The sequence below is a fragment of the Choloepus didactylus genome, chromosome 1, assembly GCF_015220235.1.
Source record: "Choloepus didactylus isolate mChoDid1 chromosome 1, mChoDid1.pri, whole genome shotgun sequence".
In the NCBI taxonomy this organism is placed as follows: Eukaryota; Metazoa; Chordata; class Mammalia; order Pilosa; family Megalonychidae; genus Choloepus; species Choloepus didactylus.
Genome location: NC_051307.1, coordinates 93,784,819 through 93,810,278, shown reverse-complemented (window position 1 = coordinate 93,810,278; position 25,460 = coordinate 93,784,819). Strand labels below are relative to the sequence as shown.

The 25,460-nt window shown below is 51.8% G+C and overlaps 1 protein-coding gene across 3 annotated transcripts in view; it reads left to right on the top strand.

Annotated features, from left to right (window-relative positions):
• Positions 1-25,460, top strand: part of MUC4 (mucin 4, cell surface associated) — a 75,808-nt gene that overhangs the window by 31,772 nt on the left and 18,576 nt on the right. The window contains exons 1-9 of one of the 3 annotated variants that reach the window (XR_005217136.1): positions 4,142-10,693; positions 15,642-15,794; positions 17,541-17,674; positions 18,540-18,704; positions 19,556-19,711; positions 20,775-20,905; positions 23,035-23,123; positions 24,831-25,010; positions 25,140-25,308. Coding sequence is in view for 2 of the 3 variants with exons in the window: in XM_037837485.1 (XP_037693413.1) it covers positions 4,285-10,693; positions 15,642-15,794; positions 18,540-18,550 (6,573 nt within the window). In the remaining variant the exon portion in view is untranslated. Of the gene's footprint in view, positions 1-4,141; positions 10,694-15,641; positions 15,795-17,540; positions 17,675-18,539; positions 18,705-19,555; positions 19,712-20,774; positions 20,906-23,034; positions 23,124-24,830; positions 25,011-25,139; positions 25,309-25,460 lie in introns of those variants that run through there. The other 2 variants (XM_037837491.1, XM_037837485.1) reach the window with 2 other exon arrangements.

Below are 25,460 nucleotides of genomic sequence, written 5' to 3'. Positions count from 1 at the left end.
ACACCATCGGGACAGTCACAGCTACAGCTCCTTCACCCTATCCAAGTGGACACTCATCCTCAGAAAGTCTTCCTCTGGATACAGCCACCACAGATGCAGTGACAGTCTCCACCTCAGTGCCCTCTGGGATGAGTCACACAACCCAGGCTCCAACAGTAGAAGAGTGGGCCTCACCAACGAGCCTTGACACCACCCTGGGAATGTCAGGAGACACATCTCTTTCCCCAACCAGCACCATTGCCCAGGTACCCTCCATATCCTCAGTCTCAGGGGGCCCAGGTGGACAAGCCACGTCGTCCTCCTCTGCCACCTCGCCTGACGCGACATCAGCGATTTCCCTGACTCAAGAAAGTCGAGGCCGAGAGACCACTGCAGTTCCTCACACCAGCAAATCAGCTTCTTTGTTGACTGACAAGGCCTGGGTGGGCACAACTGCCACTTCTTCATCCACCATAACCAGCCAGACATCTTCAGGGAGTCCTCTGCCAGAAGGATTCACCTCAGGTAAGACTGTAGCCTTTAAACCAACTCTCTCCAGTGACAGCCACACAACCCCTTCAACCACTGAATTGTTTTCCGACGCAAACATTCTTCACGCTACCCAGGGAACCAAGGGAAACGTGTCTCCTACTTTCCGTAGCGACATCTCTCCCACCATCTCTGAGGCCTCAACAACCGGGAGGCCAACAGGAGAGTCCATCTCCACTTCTTTCAGCACCTCGTCCCAGGAGACCCCATCCGTTTCCCAGGAGGCTCAGACTGAAGGCGTAGGAACCATCAGCAGATCAGAAACCATCAGTTCAGTCTCCCGGGTGGCTGATAGCTTCCCAACAGCCATAGCCTCACCTCCTTCATCCACACCAAATGGGCACAGCTCTCCAGAATCCATGGGGCAAGCTCTGTCACCCTCAACCCCCATTGCAACATTTTCCTCATCACCAGACAGGGAGGGCCACACACCCCAGACAGCAACGTCAGTCTTCCCCACCGGCTCAACTGAAGGACCGCCTGTGGTCAGCTCTGGGATCGTGAGCGATGTGCCTTCTCATTCTCCTGCTACAATGTGGTCCACAAGTGGAGAAGTTCTCCCAAGAAGCACAAGCTTTTCAGACACCCGTGCCAATGTGACCGCAGTTCATCCTGTAGGTTCTGAGAGTGTCTCCTTGACAGAAACCGCACAAGTTCCGTCTTCCTCGGTGGGCGTCTCACGCAAAACCGCCACTCGCCATCCTGTCACTGTCCAATCAGTAGCCCCCGCCACCGACCCCATTACATCACCAACCTATGTGAGTTCCACCAGTCACCCTATCAGCACAGCTGGATCCACACACACTTCATCAGATGAAACCGCCTCTCACTCATCTCCCAGGACCACTGTGATGACCGCTTCAGGCACCAGCACTTCGCAACCAACCACAAGCCACGCCTTCACTCTCACACCTTCTTCTGCCGTGTCTTCATCCAGTGTTACTGACGCAGCAACAGAACTGGGGTCTAGCCCACTAAGCCCAGTCACCACCCAAGGCAATGGTGGAGACGTCTCACCTACCGTCAGTGGCCGCAGCACCTCTGATGCCTCTGCAACTGCAGAACCCACAAGGCAGTCAACACCATCATCCGCCAGCACTTCTCCTGCGGAACCAGCAGCTGTCACCCAGATGAGTAACACTCAAGGTGCACACGCCACCCAAGAATCCCAAACCTCGAGATCAGGTTTCCCCAGCACCAACACGATCAGGACAGTCACAGCTCCAACTCCTTTACCGTATCCAAGTGGACAGTCGGCCTCAGAAAGTGTTCCTCTGAATACACCGACAGCCTCCAGCCCAACGCCCTCTGGGAGGAGCCACGCAACCTGGGCTTCAACAACAGAAGAGGGGGCCCCACCCATGAGTCCCAACACCACCCTGGGGATCTCGGGAGATGCATCACTTTCCCCAACCGGCACCATTGCTCAGGTCACCTCCGTAGTCTCCGATTCAGTGGGCTCGGGCAGAGAGGCAACGTCGCCTTCCTCCGGCACCTCACCTGACGCAAAGTCAGCCGTTTCCCAGACTCACCAACCTCAAGGCACGGAGACCACTGGCGCTCCTCACACCGGCAAATGGGCTTCTTTGTTGCCTGAGACGACCTGGGAGGGCACAAGGGCACCCTCTTCCTTCACCATACTTAGGCAAGCATCCTCAGGAAGCCCTCCACCAGAAAAATTCACCTCAGGTGAGACGGCACCCTTAACAACAACTCTCTCCGGTGACAGCCACACAACTCCTACAACCGCTGAATTGTTGTCCAGTGCTACCACTCTTGACACTACCCCAGAAACCATTTTCCCTAAAGGCACGACTCCCACCATCTCTGAGGCCTCAACAACTGGTAGGCCAACAGGACAGTCCATCTCCACTTCTTTCAGCACACCGTCACAGGAAAGCCCATCCATTTCCCAGATAACTCAGACTAAAGGTACGGGAACCATCAGCGGATCTGAAACCGTCAGTTCAGTCTCCCGGGTGACTGACACCTTCCCAACAGCCATATCCTCACCTCCTTCATCTGCACCAAATGTGTACACCTCTCCACAAGCCATGGGGCACACTCTGTCTCCCTCAACCCCAGTCAGCGATGGCCACACACCTCAGACAGGAATGCCAAACTTGGCCACTGGGTCAACTGAAGGACCGCCTGCGGTCACTTCTGGCCCCCTGAGCGATGTGACCTCTCACTTTTCTACAATGCAGTCCACAAGTGGAGAAGTTCTCCCAGCAAGCACAAGCTTTTCAGACATCCGTGACCATGTGACCACAGCTCACCCTGTAGGATCTGAGGGTGTCTCGTTGACAGAAACCGCACAGGTTCCATCTTCCTCTGTGGGCATCTCAGATGAACCCACCACTGGCCGTCCTGTAGCTGTCCGATCAGTAGCTTCTGCCACCAACCCCACTACATCACCAACCTATGTGAGTCCTACCAGTAACCCTACTGGAACAGCTGGAACCACACTTACTCTGTCAGATGAACCCACATTTCATTCATCACCCAGGCCCTCTCCCATGACCACTCCAGACACCAGCACTTCACCACCAACCACAACCTACACCTTCACTCCCACACCTACCCTTGCAGTGTCCCCATCTGGCGATGCTGACACAGCAACAGCATTGTGGTCTAGCCCCATCAGCCCAGTCACCACCCAAGGAAAACTCAGAGACATCTCACCTACTGTCAGTGGCAGCAGCACCTCGAATGCCTCTACAACCGCAGAATCCACGAGGCAGTCAACACCGTTATCCACCAACACTTCTCCTGTGGAGACGGGAACTGTTTCTCAGATGACTCACACTCAAGGCGCACAGGCCACCCAACAGCCCCGAACCTCGAGATCAGCTTTCCCCAACACCGACACCATCGGGACAGTCACAGCTACAGCTCCTTCACCCTATCCAAGTGGACACTCATCCTCAGAAAGTCTTCCTCTGGATACAGCCACCACAGATGCAGTGACAGTCTCCACCTCAGTGCCCTCTGGGATGAGTCACACAACCCAGGCTCCAACAGTAGAAGAGTGGGCCTCACCAACGAGCCTTGACACCACCCTGGGAATGTCAGGAGACACATCTCTTTCCCCAACCAGCACCATTGCCCAGGTACCCTCCGTATCCTCAGTCTCAGGGGGCCCAGGTGGACAAGCCACGTCGTCCTCCTCTGCCACCCTCGCCTGACGCGACATCAGCGATTTCCCTGACTCAAGAAAGTCGAGGCCGAGAGACCACTGCAGTTCCTCACACCAGCAAATCAGCTTCTTTGTTGACTGACAAGGCCTGGGTGGGCACAACTGCCACTTCTTCATCCACCATAACCAGCCAGACATCTTCAGGGAGTCCTCTGCCAGAAGGATTCACCTCAGGTAAGACTGTAGCCTTTAAACCAACTCTCTCCAGTGACAGCCACACAACCCCTTCAACCACTGAATTGTTTTCCGACGCAAACATTCTTCACGCTACCCAGGGAACCAAGGGAAACGTGTCTCCTACTTTCCGTAGCGACATCTCTCCCACCATCTCTGAGGCCTCAACAACCGGGAGGCCAACAGGAGAGTCCATCTCCACTTCTTTCAGCACCTCGTCCCAGGAGACCCCATCCGTTTCCCAGGAGGCTCAGACTGAAGGCGTAGGAACCATCAGCAGATCAGAAACCATCAGTTCAGTCTCCCGGGTGGCTGATAGCTTCCCAACAGCCATAGCCTCACCTCCTTCATCCACACCAAATGGGCACAGCTCTCCAGAATCCATGGGGCAAACTCTGTCACCCTCAAGCCCCATTGCAACATTTTCCTCATCACCAGACAGGGAGAGCCACACACCCCAGACAGCAACGTCAGTCTTCCCCACCGGCTCAACTGAAGGACCGCCTGTGGTCAGCTCTGGGATCGTGAGCGATGTGCCTTCTCATTCTCCTGCTACAATGTGGTCCACAAGTGGAGAAGTTCTCCCAAGAAGCACAAGCTTTTCAGACACCCGTGCCAATGTGACCGCAGTTCATCCTGTAGGTTCTGAGAGTGTCTCCTTGACAGAAACCGCACAAGTTCCGTCTTCCTCGGTGGGCGTCTCACGCAAAACCGCCACTCGCCATCCTGTCACTGTCCAATCAGTAGCCCCCGCCACCGACCCCATTACATCACCAACCTATGTGAGTTCCACCAGTCACCCTATCAGCACAGCTGGATCCACACACACTTCATCAGATGAAACCGCCTCTCACTCATCTCCCAGGACCACTGTGATGACCGCTTCAGGCACCAGCACTTCGCAACCAACCACAAGCCACGCCGTCACTCTCACACCTTCTTCTGCCGTGTCTTCATCCAGTGTTACTGACGCAGCAACAGAACTGGGGTCTAGCCCACTAAGCCCAGTCACCACCCAAGGCAATGGTGGAGACGTCTCACCTACCGTCAGTGGCCGCAGCACCTCTGATGCCTCTGCAACTGCAGAACCCACAAGGCAGTCAACACCATCATCCGCCAGCACTTCTCCTGCGGAACCAGCAGCTGTCACCCAGATGAGTAACACTCAAGGTGCACACGCCACCCAAGAATCCCAAACCTCGAGATCAGGTTTCCCCAGCACCAACACGATCAGGACAGTCACAGCTCCAACTCCTTTACCGTATCCAAGTGGACAGTCGGCCTCAGAAAGTGTTCCTCTGAATACACCGACAGCCTCCAGCCCAACGCCCTCTGGGAGGAGCCACGCAACCTGGGCTTCAACAACAGAAGAGGGGGCCCCACCCATGAGTCCCGACACCACCCTGGGGATCTCGGGAGATGCATCACTTTCCCCAACCGGCACCATTGCTCAGGTCACCTCCGTAGTCTCCGATTCAGTGGGCTCGGGCAGAGAGGCAACGTCGCCTTCCTCCGGCACCTCACCTGACGCAAAGTCAGCCGTTTCCCAGACTCACCAACCTCAAGGCACGGAGACCACTGGCGCTCCTCACACCGGCAAATGGGCTTCTTTGTTGCCTGAGACGACCTGGGAGGGCACAAGGGCACCCTCTTCCTTCACCATACTTAGGCAAGCATCCTCAGGAAGCCCTCCACCAGAAAAATTCACCTCAGGTGAGACGGCACCCTTAACAACAACTCTCTCCGGTGACAGCCACACAACTCCTACAACCGCTGAATTGTTGTCCAGTGCTACCACTCTTGACACTACCCCAGAAACCATTTTCCCTAAAGGCACGACTCCCACCATCTCTGAGGCCTCAACAACTGGTAGGCCAACAGGACAGTCCATCTCCACTTCTTTCAGCACACCGTCACAGGAAAGCCCATCCATTTCCCAGATAACTCAGACTAAAGGTACGGGAACCATCAGCGGATCTGAAACCGTCAGTTCAGTCTCCCGGGTGACTGACACCTTCCCAACAGCCATATCCTCACCTCCTTCATCTGCACCAAATGTGTACACCTCTCCACAAGCCATGGGGCACACTCTGTCTCCCTCAACCCCAGTCAGCGATGGCCACACACCTCAGACAGGAATGCCAAACTTGGCCACTGGGTCAACTGAAGGACCGCCTGCGGTCACTTCTGGCCCCCTGAGCGATGTGACCTCTCACTTTTCTACAATGCAGTCCACAAGTGGAGAAGTTCTCCCAGCAAGCACAAGCTTTTCAGACATCCGTGACCATGTGACCACAGCTCACCCTGTAGGATCTGAGGGTGTCTCGTTGACAGAAACCGCACAGGTTCCATCTTCCTCTGTGGGCATCTCAGATGAACCCACCACTGGCCGTCCTGTAGCTGTCCGATCAGTAGCTTCTGCCACCAACCCCACTACATCACCAACCTATGTGAGTCCTACCAGTAACCCTACTGGAACAGCTGGAACCACACTTACTCTGTCAGATGAACCCACATTTCATTCATCACCCAGGCCCTCTCCCATGACCACTCCAGACACCAGCACTTCACCACCAACCACAACCTACACCTTCACTCCCACACCTACCCTTGCAGTGTCCCCATCTGGCGATGCTGACACAGCAACAGCATTGTGGTCTAGCCCCATCAGCCCAGTCACCACCCAAGGAAAACTCAGAGACATCTCACCTACTGTCAGTGGCAGCAGCACCTCGAATGCCTCTACAACCGCAGAATCCACGAGGCAGTCAACACCGTTATCCACCAACACTTCTCCTGTGGAGACGGGAACTGTTTCTCAGATGACTCACACTCAAGGCGCACAGGCCACCCAACAGCCCCGAACCTCGAGATCAGCTTTCCCCAACACCGACACCATCGGGACAGTCACAGCTACAGCTCCTTCACCCTATCCAAGTGGACACTCATCCTCAGAAAGTCTTCCTCTGGATACAGCCACCACAGATGCAGTGACAGTCTCCACCTCAGTGCCCTCTGGGATGAGTCACACAACCCAGGCTCCAACAGTAGAAGAGTGGGCCTCACCAACGAGCCTTGACACCACCCTGGGAATGTCAGGAGACACATCTCTTTCCCCAACCAGCACCATTGCCCAGGTACCCTCCGTATCCTCAGTCTCAGGGGGCCCAGGTGGACAAGCCACGTCGTCCTCCTCTGCCACCTCGCCTGACGCGACATCAGCGATTTCCCTGACTCAAGAAAGTCGAGGCCGAGAGACCACTGCAGTTCCTCACACCAGCAAATCAGCTTCTTTGTTGACTGACAAGGCCTGGGTGGGCACAACTGCCACTTCTTCATCCACCATAACCAGCCAGACATCTTCAGGGAGTCCTCTGCCAGAAGGATTCACCTCAGGTAAGACTGTAGCCTTTAAACCAACTCTCTCCAGTGACAGCCACACAACCCCTTCAACCACTGAATTGTTTTCCGACGCAAACATTCTTCACGCTACCCAGGGAACCAAGGGAAACGTGTCTCCTACTTTCCGTAGCGACATCTCTCCCACCATCTCTGAGGCCTCAACAACCGGGAGGCCAACAGGAGAGTCCATCTCCACTTCTTTCAGCACCTCGTCCCAGGAGACCCCATCCGTTTCCCAGGAGGCTCAGACTGAAGGCGTAGGAACCATCAGCAGATCAGAAACCATCAGTTCAGTCTCCCGGGTGGCTGATAGCTTCCCAACAGCCATAGCCTCACCTCCTTCATCCACACCAAATGGGCACAGCTCTCCAGAATCCATGGGGCAAACTCTGTCACCCTCAAGCCCCATTGCAACATTTTCCTCATCACCAGACAGGGAGAGCCACACACCCCAGACAGCAACGTCAGTCTTCCCCACCGGCTCAACTGAAGGACCGCCTGTGGTCAGCTCTGGGATCGTGAGCGATGTGCCTTCTCATTCTCCTGCTACAATGTGGTCCACAAGTGGAGAAGTTCTCCCAAGAAGCACAAGCTTTTCAGACACCCGTGCCAATGTGACCGCAGTTCATCCTGTAGGTTCTGAGAGTGTCTCCTTGACAGAAACCGCACAAGTTCCGTCTTCCTCGGTGGGCGTCTCACGCAAAACCGCCACTCGCCATCCTGTCACTGTCCAATCAGTAGCCCCCGCCACCGACCCCATTACATCACCAACCTATGTGAGTTCCACCAGTCACCCTATCAGCACAGCTGGATCCACACACACTTCATCAGATGAAACCGCCTCTCACTCATCTCCCAGGACCACTGTGATGACCGCTTCAGGCACCAGCACTTCGCAACCAACCACAAGCCACGCCGTCACTCTCACACCTTCTTCTGCCGTGTCTTCATCCAGTGTTACTGACGCAGCAACAGAACTGGGGTCTAGCCCACTAAGCCCAGTCACCACCCAAGGCAATGGTGGAGACGTCTCACCTACCGTCAGTGGCCGCAGCACCTCTGATGCCTCTGCAACTGCAGAACCCACAAGGCAGTCAACACCATCATCCGCCAGCACTTCTCCTGCGGAACCAGCAGCTGTCACCCAGATGAGTAACACTCAAGGTGCACACGCCACCCAAGAATCCCAAACCTCGAGATCAGGTTTCCCCAGCACCAACACGATCAGGACAGTCACAGCTCCAACTCCTTTACCGTATCCAAGTGGACAGTCGGCCTCAGAAAGTGTTCCTCTGAATACACCGACAGCCTCCAGCCCAACGCCCTCTGGGAGGAGCCACGCAACCTGGGCTTCAACAACAGAAGAGGGGGCCCCACCCATGAGTCCCAACACCACCCTGGGGATCTCGGGAGATGCATCACTTTCCCCAACCGGCACCATTGCTCAGGTCACCTCCGTAGTCTCCGATTCAGTGGGCTCGGGCAGAGAGGCAACGTCGCCTTCCTCCGGCACCTCACCTGACGCAAAGTCAGCCGTTTCCCAGACTCACCAACCTCAAGGCACGGAGACCACTGGCGCTCCTCACACCGGCAAATGGGCTTCTTTGTTGCCTGAGACGACCTGGGAGGGCACAAGGGCACCCTCTTCCTTCACCATACTTAGGCAAGCATCCTCAGGAAGCCCTCCACCAGAAAAATTCACCTCAGGTGAGACGGCACCCTTAACAACAACTCTCTCCGGTGACAGCCACACAACTCCTACAACCGCTGAATTGTTGTCCAGTGCTACCACTCTTGACACTACCCCAGAAACCATTTTCCCTAAAGGCACGACTCCCACCATCTCTGAGGCCTCAACAACTGGTAGGCCAACAGGACAGTCCATCTCCACTTCTTTCAGCACACCGTCACAGGAAAGCCCATCCATTTCCCAGATAACTCAGACTAAAGGTACGGGAACCATCAGCGGATCTGAAACCGTCAGTTCAGTCTCCCGGGTGACTGACACCTTCCCAACAGCCATATCCTCACCTCCTTCATCTGCACCAAATGTGTACACCTCTCCACAAGCCATGGGGCACACTCTGTCTCCCTCAACCCCAGTCAGCGACGGCCACACACCTCAGACAGGAATGCCAAACTTGGCCACTGGGTCAACTGAAGGACCGCCTGCGGTCACTTCTGGCCCCCTGAGCGATGTGACCTCTCACTTTTCTACAATGCAGTCCACAAGTGGAGAAGTTCTCCCAGCAAGCACAAGCTTTTCAGACATCCGTGACCATGTGACCACAGCTCACCCTGTAGGATCTGAGGGTGTCTCGTTGACAGAAACCGCACAGGTTCCATCTTCCTCTGTGGGCATCTCAGATGAACCCACCACTGGCCGTCCTGTAGCTGTCCGATCAGTAGCTTCTGCCACCAACCCCACCACATCACCAACCTATGTGAGTCCTACCAGTAACCCTACTGGAACAGCTGGAACCACACTTACTCGATCAGATGAACCCACATTTCATTCATCACCCAGGCCCTCTCCCATGACCACTCCAGACACCAGCACTTCACCACCAACCACAACCTACACCTTCACTCCCACACCTACCCTTGCAGTGTCCCCATCTGGCGATGCTGACACAGCAACAGCATTGTGGTCTAGCCCCATCAGCCCAGTCACCACCCAAGGAAAACTCAGAGACATCTCACCTACTGTCAGTGGCAGCAGCACCTCGAATGCCTCTACAACCGCAGAATCCACGAGGCAGTCAACACCGTTATCCACCAACACTTCTCCTGTGGAGACGGGAACTGTTTCTCAGATGACTCACACTCAAGGCTCACAGGCCACCCAACAGCCCCGAACCTCGAGATCAGCTTTCCCCAACACCGACACCATCGGGACAGTCACAGCTACAGCTCCTTCACCCTATCCAAGTGGACACTCATCCTCAGAAAGTCTTCCTCTGGATACAGCCACCACAGATGCAGTGACAGTCTCCACCTCAGTGCCCTCTGGGATGAGTCACACAACCCAGGCTCCAACAGTAGAAGAGTGGGCCTCACCAACGAGCCTTGACACCACCCTGGGAATGTCAGGAGACACATCTCTTTCCCCAACCAGCACCATTGCCCAGGTACCCTCCGTATCCTCAGTCTCAGGGGGCCCAGGTGGACAAGCCACGTCGTCCTCCTCTGCCACCTCGCCTGACGCGACATCAGCGATTTCCCTGACTCAAGAAAGTCGAGGCCGAGAGACCACTGCAGTTCCTCACACCAGCAAATCAGCTTCTTTGTTGACTGACAAGGCCTGGGTGGGCACAACTGCCACTTCTTCATCCACCATAACCAGCCAGACATCTTCAGGGAGTCCTCTGCCAGAAGGATTCACCTCAGGTAAGACTGTAGCCTTTAAACCAACTCTCTCCAGTGACAGCCACACAACCCCTTCAACCACTGAATTGTTTTCCGACGCAAACATTCTTCACGCTACCCAGGGAACCAAGGGAAACGTGTCTCCTACTTTCCGTAGCGACATCTCTCCCACCATCTCTGAGGCCTCAACAACCGGGAGGCCAACAGGAGAGTCCATCTCCACTTCTTTCAGCACCTCGACCCAGGAGACCACATCCGTTTCCCAGGAGGCTCAGACTGAAGGCGTAGGAACCATCAGCAGATCAGAAACCATCAGTTCAGTCTCCCGGGTGGCTGATAGCTTCCCAACAGCCATAGCCTCACCTCCTTCATCCACACCAAATGGGCACAGCTCTCCAGAATCCATGGGGCAAGCTCTGTCACCCTCAAGCCCCATTGCAACATTTTCCTCATCACCAGACAGGGAGAGCCACACACCCCAGACAGCAACGTCAGTCTTCCCCACCGGCTCAACTGAAGGACCGCCTGTGGTCAGCTCTGGGATCGTGAGCGATGTGCCTTCTCATTCTCCTGCTACAATGTGGTCCACAAGTGGAGAAGTTCTCCCAAGAAGCACAAGCTTTTCAGACACCCGTGCCAATGTGACCGCAGTTCATCCTGTAGGTTCTGAGAGTGTCTCCTTGACAGAAACCGCACAAGTTCCGTCTTCCTCGGTGGGCGTCTCACGCAAAACCGCCACTCGCCATCCTGTCACTGTCCAATCAGTAGCCCCCGCCACCGACCCCCATTACATCACCAACCTATGTGAGTTCCACCAGTCACCCTATCAGCACAGCTGGATCCACACACACTTCATCAGATGAAACCGCCTCTCACTCATCTCCCAGGACCACTGTGATGACCGCTTCAGGCACCAGCACTTCGCAACCAACCACAAGCCACGCCTTCACTCTCACACCTTCTTCTGCCGTGTCTTCATCCAGTGTTACTGACGCAGCAACAGAACTGGGGTCTAGCCCACTAAGCCCAGTCACCACCCAAGGCAATGGTGGAGACGTCTCACCTACCGTCAGTGGCCGCAGCACCTCTGATGCCTCTGCAACTGCAGAACCCACAAGGCAGTCAACAGCATCATCCGCCAGCACTTCTCCTGCGGAACCAGCAGCTGTCACCCAGATGAGTAACACTCAAGGTGCACACGCCACCCAAGAATCCCAAACCTCGAGATCAGGTTTCCCCAGCACCAACACGATCAGGACAGTCACAGCTCCAACTCCTTTACCGTATCCAAGTGGACAGTCGGCCTCAGAAAGTGTTCCTCTGAATACACCGACAGCCTCCAGCCCAACGCCCTCTGGGAGGAGCCACGCAACCTGGGCTTCAACAACAGAAGAGGGGGCCCCACCCATGAGTCCCGACACCACCCTGGGGATCTCGGGAGATGCATCACTTTCCCCAACCGGCACCATTGCTCAGGTCACCTCCGTAGTCTCCGATTCAGTGGGCTCGGGCAGAGAGGCAACATCGCCTTCCTCCGGCACCTCACCTGACGCAAAGTCAGCCGTTTCCCAGACTCACCAACCTCAAGGCACGGAGACCACTGGCGCTCCTCACACCGGCAAATGGGCTTCTTTGTTGCCTGAGACGACCTGGGAGGCCACAAGTGCACCCTCTTCCTTCACCATACTTAGGCAAGCATCCTCAGGAAGCCCTCCACCAGAAAAATTCACCTCAGGTGAGACGGCACCCTTAACAACAACTCTCTCCGGTGACAGCCACACAACTCCTACAACCGCTGAATTGTTGTCCAGTGCTACCACTCTTGACACTACCCCAGAAACCATTTTCCCTAAAGGCACGACTCCCACCATCTCTGAGGCCTCAACAACTGGTAGGCCAACAGGACAGTCCATCTCCACTTCTTTCAGCACACCGTCACAGGAAAGCCCATCCATTTCCCAGATAACTCAGACTAAAGGTACGGGAACCATCAGCGGATCTGAAACCGTCAGTTCAGTCTCCCGGGTGACTGACACCTTCCCAACAGCCATATCCTCACCTCCTTCATCTGCACCAAATGTGTACACCTCTCCACAAGCCATGGGGCACACTCTGTCTCCCTCAACCCCAGTCAGCGACGGCCACACACCTCAGACAGGAATGCCAAACTTGGCCACTGGGTCAACTGAAGGACCGCCTGCGGTCACTTCTGGCCCCCTGAGCGATGTGACCTCTCACTTTTCTACAATGCAGTCCACAAGTGGAGAAGTTCTCCCAGCAAGCACAAGCTTTTCAGACATCCGTGACCATGTGACCACAGCTCACCCTGTAGGATCTGAGGGTGTCTCGTTGACAGAAACCGCACAGGTTCCATCTTCCTCTGTGGGCATCTCAGATGAACCCACCACTGGCCGTCCTGTAGCTGTCCGATCAGTAGCTTCTGCCACCAACCCCACCACATCACCAACCTATGTGAGTCCTACCAGTAACCCTACTGGAACAGCTGGAACCACACTTACTCGATCAGATGAACCCACATTTCATTCATCACCCAGGCCCTCTCCCATGACCACTCCAGACACCAGCACTTCACCACCAACCACAACCTACACCTTCACTCCCACACCTACCCTTGTAGTGTCCCCATCTGGCGATGCTGACACAGCAACAGCATTGTGGTCTAGCCCCATCAGCCCAGTCACCACCCAAGGAAAACTCAGAGACATCTCACCTACTGTCAGTGGCAGCAGCACCTCGAATGCCTCTACAACCGCAGAATCCACGAGGCAGTCAACACCGTTATCCACCAACATTTCTCCTGTGGAGACGGGAACTGTTTCTCAGATGACTCACACTCAAGGCGCACAGGCCACCCAACAGCCCCGAACCTCGAGATCAGCTTTCCCCAACACCGACACCATCGGGACAGTCACAGCTACAGCTCCTTCACCCTATCCAAGTGGACACTCATCCTCAGAAAGTCTTCCTCTGGATACAGCCACCACAGATGCAGTGACAGTCTCCACCTCAGTGCCCTCTGGGATGAGTCACACAACCCAGGCTCCGACAGTAGAAGAGTGGGCCTCACCAACGAGCCTTGACACCACCCTGGGAATGTCAGGAGACACATCTCTTTCCCCAGCCAGCACCATTGTTGCGGTCACTGCTGTAGTCTCAGTCTCAGGAGACCCACTTCAACAAGCAACGTTTACTTCCCCCCGCACCTCACCTGCCGCAACTTCAGAAATTTCCCAGACTCACCAAAGTGAAGGCATAGAAACCACTGCAGGGCACACCAGCAAATTGGCTTCTTTTCTTTCTGACATTACCTGGACAGGCACAACTCCAGCTTCATCCACCATATTCAGCCAATCATCTTTAGGAAGTCCTCCATCAGAAACATTCACCTCCAGTGAGTCTGCAGCCTTTACACCAACTCTCTCCAATGACAGCCACAAAACTCCTTCAACCACTGAATTGCTGTCCATCAGTAACCCTATTGGTACAGCTGGATCCATACATACTTCATTGGATGAACCCAACTCTCACTCATCTTCCAGGACCACTCTCATGACTGCTGCAGAGAATAGCACTTCACAACCAACCACAATCTGTGCCTTAACCCCCACGCCTTACTTTGCACTGTCCCTAACCAATGATGCTGATACAGCAACAGAATTGTGGTCTAGCCCTATTAACCCTGTCACCACCCAAGAGAATTCTGTAGAAATCACACCTACTGTCAGTGGCAACAGCACCTCGGATGCACCTGCAACCACAGAACCCATAAGGGAGACAACACCACTAGTTACCAGGATGTTTACTGATGAACAAGCAGCTGTTCCTCAGATAACTCACATTCAAGGTGCACAGACCACCCAAGAACCCCAAACTTCAAGATCAGGTCTCCCCAGACCCGACACAATCAGAACAATCACGACTGTAACTTCTTCATCCTATTCAAATGGACCCTCAGCTTCAGAAATTGTTCCTCTGGATACATCCACCACAGGTATAATGACAACCTTTACCCCAGTGCCCTCTGGGATGAGTCACACAACCCAGCCTTCAACCACAGAACATTGGGCAACACCTGCGATCCCTGACAACATCCTAGGTACCTCAGGAGACACATCACTTTCGCCAACCAGCAGCATTGCTTTGGCTGTCTCTGTAGTTTCTGTCAGGGGACCCAGGGAGACAAGCAACATTACTTTCCTCCAGCACCTCCCCTGATGCGACATCAGCCATTTCCCAGACTCATCAAACACAGGGCACCTGCTGAATCCATACTGCCTTTGGCCTCTCCACCTACGTCCTACTCATTTAACAGGCCCACTCCTGGTAACTCTGTAGTATCTAATTATTCTGAAAGTGCTTTTCCTACTCTACTACCACCATATACTGTGTTTCCTCTGACTTTTCTTTCTATAGTAATGTTACCAAGCTGTGAACATCAGTCTTTTATACTCCAGCCATTAAATCTTCATGTCTCTGTTAGTGCCTGGTTCTTCAGTCTCCTGGAGTTCCACTACCTCATTCACAGTTCCCAGCACTTTTCTTCCTTAGCACTTTCCCACTACCCACAGCATCCTCAGTCCATATTTTGAATATGGAGACAACATATAGGTTGGAACTCTATAGTGTCTCCATCCTATAGTGTCATTTGTGCTCAATCAGCCAAGAGGAGTGCTTTAGAAAGGACAATAAACTAGTTCCAGGTTAGGATTGAGAGTCGGTGGTTCAGAAAAAGAGGATGAAGTGTGTTAGGGCACTGTTGGTTGGCTTTTAATCCTTTATGTTCCAGCAGAAAATTGCTTATCTTTAGGTAGTATTTTGGGAGTGACCTTGAGTTCATACAAGATCCATTTTCCCAAGATGACATTCAATAGAATTTACAGCTTTCTCTTCCAACTCCTGAAATCTATACCATAAGACCCACTCCTATCTTCTCTCCCTACATGTCCAGGAATGATCACAGCCTCACTGAGGACAGACAGTAAGAGAAGCACAGCAGCACCACTACCACTAACAGCCTCCGGGACCCTTAAAACTTCCACTCCCAGCACATCCACCTTCACCCACTCAAAAGATCCCCCAGTCCCTATCAAGCCTGAGAAAGGTAAGTGATGCCATAGATCTGGGCCCTCTCCACTCTGGGATTGATCTAATTGTGGGGTTATAGTTGTGGCAGTTGGAGCCATGAAACTAGATTTGGATCTACCAATGGGATCCCATGTGGGAGCATTAAGGGGGTGGGGCTAGTCCTGTAACTTCTGGGTGTTTCCACTTTGCAATATGAATCATGGAAAGTCTAGCTGCTTCCTTTCTCCCCTTTATAGAGGAGCATTTGTGTAACTGAATGCTCAGTCTCTGCCTGCTGCCAACAGGCTCTATTCTCCAAGGTCAACAGGACCTTACAGGAGGCCGTAAGACAGACCCCTGGTAGGTGCAGTGAGAGGGATCAGCCCAGGGTAATAACTGCACACAAGGGAAGGTGGGGTGTACTTTAGGGGTAGAGTTAAAAAGAATGGGAGGCTTTCAAGCAAATGCAAATAGGAGCTGGGGGAGAGGAAGCACTCCAGGCAGGGAGGAGGGCTTGGACCGTGGTGACAAGGTATGGAAGTGAAAATTAATCCCACAGCACTGCAGACGGAAGAGATCCCCAAAGCATTTGGAGTTACTGGAAATAAGTTAGAGGGTGATGAAGTTGCAGCATGAGGGAGCCCGTAGGTGATGGGAACCAGGGAGGACATGGTTAGATTTGCATTTTATGGATCGTACTATGGGGGCTGGTATGGAGAATGAAGTTGTACTGGGCAAGTGAGAAAGGGGGTAGAGCAAGGTGATGACGGCTATGATAGTCCAATAAGACTAGGGAAGGGTCTGTATGGGTTACTGGAGACAGGTATGGAGTGGGGAGATCCATTTCAGAAATATTTAGACCAATATTTCTCACATTGGAGCCTCCAAATTTCTAAGGGATCCTAGGACAAATTCTAGGGAGTCTTCAAGTTCATCTAGGTAACCCTATCTTAGGAAACAAATCTCATTCTATAAAAAGTTCTTTCAATTACTAATTTTCACTGTATCAGAGAAGCTTTGTCTTTTAACCCTTACAAAAATTATGAGTACCATATCAGATGCAGAATAATTATTGGTTTCCTACAGCAGGACCTGTTATTCTCTGAACTGGAGTTGGAAGTTTTTAAGGATTATTAAGAAGTTCTTGAAGATAAGAGTGCCAAATTAAGGGTTCTATTAATTTCCTAGGGCTGCCATAAAAAGAACCACAAAACAACAGGAATTTATTCTCTCACAGCTCTGGAGACTTAAAGTCCAAAATCAAGGTGTTGGTAGACCCATGCTCCCTCCACAGCTTCTAGGGAAAGATCCATCCTTATCTCTTCTAACATTCCTTGGCTTGTGGCAGTATAACTCCAGTCTTTACCTCTGTCTTCACATGACCATCTGCCCTGTGTGTCTCTGTGCCTAAATTTCATTATTCTTACAAAGACACCAGTCATATTGGATTTAGTGCCTGCCCTAATCTAGTATGATCTAATCTTTACTAATTACATTTGCAGACACCCTATTTCCAAATAAGGTCACATTCATGGTTCCAGGTAGACATTAATTTTGGGGGACACTATTCAACCCAGTACAGGAAGTGAAATGAGGAGATGGGTTAAACGTGAGTGGTGAGGGAGAGAGAGGAGTTCTCCATGGTTACCGATTATGGCCTGTTGGGGCTGCTAAGGGAATAGAGGTGGAGGAGGGGCTTGGAAGATGCTCTCTGGGGATCTCTTTCAGTCCTAAAGAAGATCAAGGCCCATGGAGACTTGTTACTCCTGTTTGTACTGCCCAGGTGTTTCCCTCTTCCCCTTCGGGTCAAGAGTTGGTGACCATGAGCTTGTCAAGAGGATTGTTGACTTTACCTCGCCACTCTTCAAGCCCCAGATTGGCTTCCCCTTCGGCTTCTCTCTCCGGGAGTCCCTCTACGTGAGTCCTTGGCCGTAACTAAAGCTCAGGACCCATGGCCTGTGCTCCCTGGGCCTTGCTTCTCTTTCTAGCACAGGCAGCACTTACAGAAGGTCCCATGATCAAGAGGAAGGGAGAATGGATGCAAATGTATTAGGCATCTATTGTGTCCCTGCCACTGGCTTGATTGACATTTACATTTTCTATAATGTCAGGGCTCTAGCTGAGTAAGACAGGGGTTGCTGCCCATGTGGACAAATGTATTTTTACCCCAGGAAAAAGGGACCCCAGGGCCCAGTAAGCTCTCCACTGTTTCATGAGGGCTTTTTTTTGAGAAGGATGCTATACTTCTTAAACTTGACCATTTCATGCTGTTTATGTTTTTTGTAATTATTTTCTGGTTCCCTGGTCCAAGTACCCCATGTGTCTTGGAGTAGGGTTGAAATGACAATCCTAGCCCCTGAGGCTCTCAGCAAGGGGTGGCTTGGTCAGGATGTACTAGGAGAGAGGGCTAAAGAGCAATGGGGGTGACAGTGTGGTGCAAGCTTCAAGATGAGGCCCAGGGCATTTACTAAGAGGGGTTGACTCTGTGAGGGCAGGTCTGCTGTAGTCTGGGGTGGGGGCTCTGCTGCTGGAGCAGGGCAAAACTTTCAACCTTAGGAAGACTTGGGAGGAGAGGAATGTCATGAGGGTGAAGGTATTTGTGTGACATCACTATGCAAAGAGGGCTCTCCCAAGAGGCAGGGAGATGGATGAGATGACCTTCCAAGGATCATTGGCATCTCTGACCCTTGGGGGCCACAATTCTAAGGAGCAGGCCCAAGGCTGGAAAGTTCCTTCCCTGCCTCCCTCCCCAAATACTAACTGGAAGAACCTTTGTGTTCAGTTCACAGATAACGGCCAGATCATTTTCCCTGAATCAGACTACAAGATTTTCTCCTACCCCAATCCACCCCTTAGTGGCTTCACAGGCTGGGACCCTGTGGCCCTGGTGGCTCCATTTTGGGATGATGCTGATTTCTCAAGCCATCAGGGAACCATATTTTACCAGGTGGGCCTTTCAAATCCTGGCACTTGGACTCTCCCAGAAGTCTGCAAGGAGAGACAAAAGGGCTGGGTGGAGGGTGTGCTGAGTGTTACTGCTGCCAGAGCCTGGGCTCAGGGTGGGCACAGGATTACTGCTTTAAATATGGGGGGAAGGAAGAGCTAGATTTAGTGTTGTAGAGCACTGAGAGGAAGTAGCTAAGGAGCATTAAACTGTCACAGACTCAGGAGAAGGCCTGTAGGTGGTGATGGGGTGGGCGGACAATTTGGTATTTGATTGTGAAATAAGGTTGTAGGTTGTAGGGGGTACAGCCTGACAAGGATAAGTCAAGTCAGGACCTCTGCCTACACTCCTAGATAAGGTTACTATTTCCAGGCAGTGGAACTATGTAATGAAAGCTACTGCATGCAAATGTAAATTGTGTTTCTGTTGTGGACAAGGCATAGTAGAGAGTCCAAAGGTATAGAAATATGGTGCCTCTCCTTAAGATGCCTCCAGTCAAACATGCAGAGGTAAATGTGCACAAGGGGCTATGGAATCCAAGCCAGTCTGTGCTACGAGATGCATGAGTGGTAGGCCCGAAATGTTTCAATTCAGAGGAGCACACACATCCTTGCTGATGGTTATTTCAGGGCCTGACCTTCCACTCCACACACCCCTAGGCTTCCCTGCAGCCAAAATTTGAACTGATCTTAAGGTCAGAGGTACTATCTGTGAAAATGCAAGCCTGAGAGAGGGAAGGATGGATGGTGTGGGTTGACTTGAGTTGAGTGGGATCACCATGCAGAAAGTGGGGATCTCTTGGGGTGCTGAAGCAGGGCGCGGTTCCTTTGTCCCTATCTGCCTTCCTTTCTTAGGAATACAAGACGCTCCATGATGACTACCACCCGCTAGTCCAGCAGGTGGAGTCTTGGATTGTAAAGGTCACAGACGCCAGGCACTACAAGGCCAGGTGGACCCTAAAGGTCACGTGGGTCAAAGCCCCTGCCTATCCCGCCCGCTGGACCTTTGGGGTAAGTACACCAATGAGTACCACCGGGAAGCCAGCCACCCTAGACTCCTCAGCAGGGGTCACTCTTCTATGTCCTCTCTGACCCAAGAAGAGATTGCCAATGACAATACCACCACCACCACCGCTGTTTGCTAAGCACTCCCCATGGGCCAGGCCTGCCTCAGCCCTTTACTTACATTATCTCCCAGCAGCCCAGTGCAATAGGCTATTGAGGTTGAAACATAGGGAATGGAATTTTTGTGGGTCAAAAATGGTTGACTATTAACCATTCAATATGGTTCAACCTGATATTATTAGGCACATTTTAGAGATGAGGAAGGTGATGGTAAGAGGTTAGGCAACTTGCTGAAGGTCACCCAGCTGGTAAATGGCAAAGCCAGGTCTATAACTTGAGGTTTTTCTGACTCCAAACTCTTGCCTCCTAACCACAGTGCCATCCAGTGGAAAGGCGGCATGCCCCACAATCTCTCTAGTGTTCCCTCTGGAGACTCAGAGCTCTTACAGTTATGAACTTCTTCCCCACGTCTAGTTTAAGTTACTCATTTCATCAACAAAAATTCATTGATTACCTACTCTGTACAAAGCACAGTGCTGGGCACCTAGTTGGGTCCTACCTTCTGAGAAGCTCCAGCCTCACCAGCCGCTGGTCCTCCCACACTATTCTGGCTAAGGGGTCATTTGCACAATATCCTTAAATCTCCCCAAGGAAGCTAATTTAGCCTCTCTCAGTTCTCTGGTGTCCTGGTTAATCTCCCAGTTTCCTTTAATTTTCTCTTACAAACCCCCTTCTAACTCAATTGTTACCCAGGGCCCTTTATCTCTCCTCCCCGAAATAGTCACAAAGAAGGCAAACTCACCATGGGAGGTGCTTTGGTACCTAGGTGAAAGCTGCCCTACACAGTCCCAAGTTTGCCAGCATTTTAAGCCCTGCCCTTGCTCTGAGTAGACCAGGAACAAGTGATGTGTGTGTCAGGGCAGGAGCATGGGGTGAGTGATGGGACCTCAGGGAGGAGGCTGCAGATCTCTCAGGAGCAACCCTATGCTTGTCTCCAACCAACCCCTAGACCAACACGTACCAGGCCATCCTCTCCACGGACGGGAGCAAGTCCTACGCCCTGTTTCTCTACCAAAGCGGTGGTATGCAGTGGGATATGACCCAGCATCCAAGCAACTCAGTTCTCATGGGCTTCTCCAGGTAGGATGGGAAGGGCTGTCAACACCGATCAGATAATAATAAGTGGTGCAGAGCAGGGTTTTCACTGCACCCACCCCACATCCTCCTGGATGAGGCTTGAAACCTCTTTGCTGATGCCTTGCTGTTTCATTCTCTTTCCTATCCCCATCCCTGTGCATTGTAATAATTATCAGAGCTTTGACTTTCCTGATTTCCACTGACATTAGTTGTCTTCTCTTGACATATCAGATATCCTAATAATAACAGTCAACATTTGCTATGCTAAGTATTTTTTTTCTTAATTCAACTTTATTGAGATATATTCACATACAATCATCCACGATGTACAGTTATTCACAGTACCATTATATAGTTGTGCATTCATCACCACAATCAATTTTTGAACATTTTCATTACACAAAAAAGAATAAGAATTAAAGTTACAGTTAAAAAGAATACCCCAAACATCTCATATCCCCCATCCCTACCTATTATTCATTTACTTTTTGTCCAGATTTTTCCATTCATCTGTCCATACACTGGATAAAAGGAGTGGGAGCCACAAGGTTTTCACAATCACACAGTCACACAGTGTAAGCTATATAGTTATACAATCATCTTCAAGAATCAAGGCTACTGGGTTGCAGTTCAACAGTTTCAGGTATTTCCCTCCAGCTATTCCAATACACTAAAAAATAAAAAGGGATATCTATATAGTGCATAAGAATAACCTCCAGAATGGCCTCGTGACTCCATTTGAAATCTCTCAGCCACTGAAATTTTATTTTGTTTCATTTCTCTTTCCCTTTTTGGTCCACGATACCAGGGCCATATGCTACGTATTTTATGACACTATTTCATTTTATTATCCCAACAAACCCATGCGGTAGATACTATTTATTATCCTCACTTTACAAATAAGGAAACTGAGGTATAAATAGGTAAGTAATTTGCCCAAACTAGGAAATGGCCAAGCAAGGACTTTCAGTCAGTCTGAGAATTAACCACTCACCCACCCAGAGGCACTCACCAGCCTATGTGGGGTTGGTGGTGAAGGGGAGAGTAGAGGGATGAGGCTGTGGACCGACGAAATGTGGAGGTGCTCCAGTCTCCCAACTGCAGTGTTGTTCTCAACTACGGTGTTTCCCTATGTTGGTGTGAAGCAATCAATTGTGACAGAGTCTCATGTAATTTGTTACATGTAATTGCTGCAAGTGATTTTCCCTTAGGCAAATGGGTGTTTTCAGGATCAGCCCTATAATTACATTGCTTTTACTTGCTTTTTGATGTGCTATGGGAGAGAAAGGAGTGGAATTATCCAAGAAGCTAGGAATTTCACACCCTCCTCGGTGCACCGGTGCACCCCAGGGAGGTGTCACGTAACTCTCCTGTGTCAGAGAGCAGAAAAGATTGGCTTCTTGCTGCTGGGGACAGGTGCCCAGAGAGAGGCTGCAGGCTGCTGCTCCGGGCTCTCCTCCTCCCTAGTGCAGCACTGGGAACCCCACGACTGGGGATGATGGTGGTAGCTCCCGTTGTACTGGGTCCTCACTCAGTTCTGAGGAATTTACAAATGTTACTGCATTTAATCCTCGATACTGCTACCATAATCCCTTTTACACAGATATGAAAACTAGGAGCTAGACAGGCTAAGTAACTTGCCCATGGTCACCAAGCTAGTGAGTGCTGGAATCAGGAGTTGAATCCATGACCTGCTAACTCCAAAGGCCTGCTCTTAGCCATCGCAACATATTGGTCTCCTCAGTTCCCCATCCCCACCCCCTCCAATCCTCCAAGTTTAAGGGAAACCAATGGGAAGGAGACCAGAACTCTGTTGTTTTCACAGCCCTGTCTCATGACAAAGTGGACATGCCAGTTTCTTGCAGTTAAAGACCAGACATGGAGTAAGTTAGAGCCTCTCCATCCCTACTCCATCCGTCTCTTCTTTCCTGCTTTGTACTGGGCCCCAGTGATTCTGGCTGGGTGACCAGCCAACAAACTGACTGGGTGGCTGGCTGACTAATTGAATAATTGAGTGATTAGCAGGACAGAGTGAGTAACTGGCTGACTAGCTGACTGACTGGCTGAATGAATGAATAACTAGTCAACTGAGAAGAAAGTCAGAGGCCTAAGATTCTTTCCCTTGCTTGCAGTGGAGATGGATATTTCCAAAACAGCCCACTGACGTTCCAGCCAGTGTGGAAGAAGTATCGTCCAGACCAATTCCTGGATTCCAACTCAGGTAAAAGCGCACTTTCTCAAACTTGAGCTGGTCTCAAGTCTCCTTAGTTCTGTACAATGGTAACTCCCCCAGCCCTAAAGGTGTCACCAGTACCATATGACCGCCTAAAGGTGTAATCAGGTCTTGACACTGCCCAGGGGCAGCTGTTACCTTCTGTACCCTCAGACACATTTATCTGGGGCTACATCTCCTCTCCAAGATGAGCCAAACCCATGCAGTCCCTCAGTGGGGGCCCAGACCCTGAAGTGATGATGGGGGTTTTGCAGGAGGTAGGGATATGGATGGCCAGTTAGGACAGTACTCCCAGTGTCCTGTCCCATAACTGGAATGAGAACCCAGATGAGACCCCTCAAGGGAATCAACCAAGGAGGAGCTCCAGCGGCCTGACTTTCATTCATTCAACATTTATTGAGCCCTTGCTGTGTGCTAGACACTGTGCTATGAGCCAGGAATATGAAAAAAAAAGGAAAAAGAGCTCATGCTCTGGTGAGAAGGACAATACTTTAGCATCTTCCGTGACTCATTGCAATGTCCCGAGGTCCCAAAGGGAATTAAGTTATTGTTTCCAAAATATGGAACAAAGGACATTTTAGCATTGGACATCAGCCATGTAAATTGTGACGCTAAAGTCCAGTTCTATTTGTTCTCTGGCAAAATTTATGGTAATCAGAAATATACATTAAGTCAAATCATGGTGCCATCTTGTGGAGAGAGCAGCTGTGTCTGATTAGGGCCCTTCTTTCAGGATGCATCTGCTTGTAACCGAGGGGATGCACGAGGCTCTATGTGTGTGTGTGCACACGTGCGTATGTGGGGGGAGAGAGTTTGATGTATTTCCCCTGATACCATACTATTATAGAGAAATAGTATGAATACATAATTATAAACTATGTTTATTTTACTCAAAACCTTAACAAATTGTAGCTATCTGGATAATTTATTCAATTGTGTGGGTACAAAATGTAATGCACTGTATCTTACTCAGGGCTCTGGAGGCCCCCTTCTCATCTGAGGTAGCTGAGGTGGCCATTGAAAGTTCTATTTAAAGTTCAAACCCCATCAGGGTTACTTCTTCTGGTTTCTTTTCTCCTTCAAAGATGGTGTCTGGGCAGAGGGGAAGCTTACTCAGCTTGGTGAGGATGGAGCAGGCCTCTGCTTCACATGCCCCACCTTCTCTGTGGCGCCCAGTGACCCCAGATGGCTTCTGGGCATCTGCCTCCTTGGCTCCTGAAGTGTTGGTGCTGGGGGAGAGGACGGGTGAAGGATGAAGGCCAAGTGTCTGGCGGGGCTGACTGGATGGATAGTGGTGTCACTGACTGAGAAGAGGGTGCATGAAGAGGAAGTGATTTGTGGGACTGGAAGGTGTTGGAGTTAGAGTGACAAGAGGGAAGGTTGGAGGATGGGTGGGCTGAGGGCCTGTGCCAGGTTTTGGCTCTGAGTTGAGTACAGGGATGGCCTCTCTGCCCACACTTGTCCCAGGATCTTGTCCTAAGATCTGAGCTCTGAGGGCTTTGGGAGCTCACATCAAAGGGGCTTCTGGGAGGAAATCACTGCCCATCTGTATGAGGTCAAACCATCCCTGGAAGCAGTCCAGAGGGGGAAAGTGGGATGTTGGGTTGCATTTCTGAGTTTGGGTTGCCTCTAAATCTAAAGCAGAGTCTGTCGCCCCAGAGCCTGTGATAACTCTTTCTTCTCTTGCTGCCCCAGGTCTCCGGGGGCTACAGATCTATAAGCTACATGGGGAAGAAAAGCCCAACTACCGTCTCAAGTGCCTGCAGTGGTTGGAGAGGCAGCCTCAGTGGCCCAGCTGGGGCTGGAGCCAGATCTTCTGCCCTTGCTCCTGGCAGCAGGGACAATGGGACTTGCGATTCCAGCCCATCAGCCTAGGTGACACCTTCTTCCTTCTCTTGGGGCATCTCCACTGCCCTCCACAAGCCCACCCACCACCACCCATCCCATTCCTCCCCAGGAATCTCCCATACTCCCACTCTGCTCCCTGTTCCCACCCCACCACAGGCATCCCCGTGCCTGGGCCTGAGTCTGTCTGGACCTGTTGCAGGCTGGTGGGGCCTCAGCAGCAGGCAGCTGTGCAGCTTCTCCTCCCGGCGAGGGGGCGTGTGCTGCAGCTACGGGCCCTGGGGAGAGCTTCGCGAAGGCTGGAGAATGCAGAGTCTTCGGCAGTTTGGTAAGTACTTGTGTTCACAGAGACCTCAACCCTTCATTACCAGCCAGACACCGGCCTGGGGTCCCATACCAAGCTGTGGGACCCTCGAGAATGAGGCTTCCTGTCCCCATTCTTCCCAGCTCTGGGCCTCAGTTTCTCGATCTGTAAAGTCA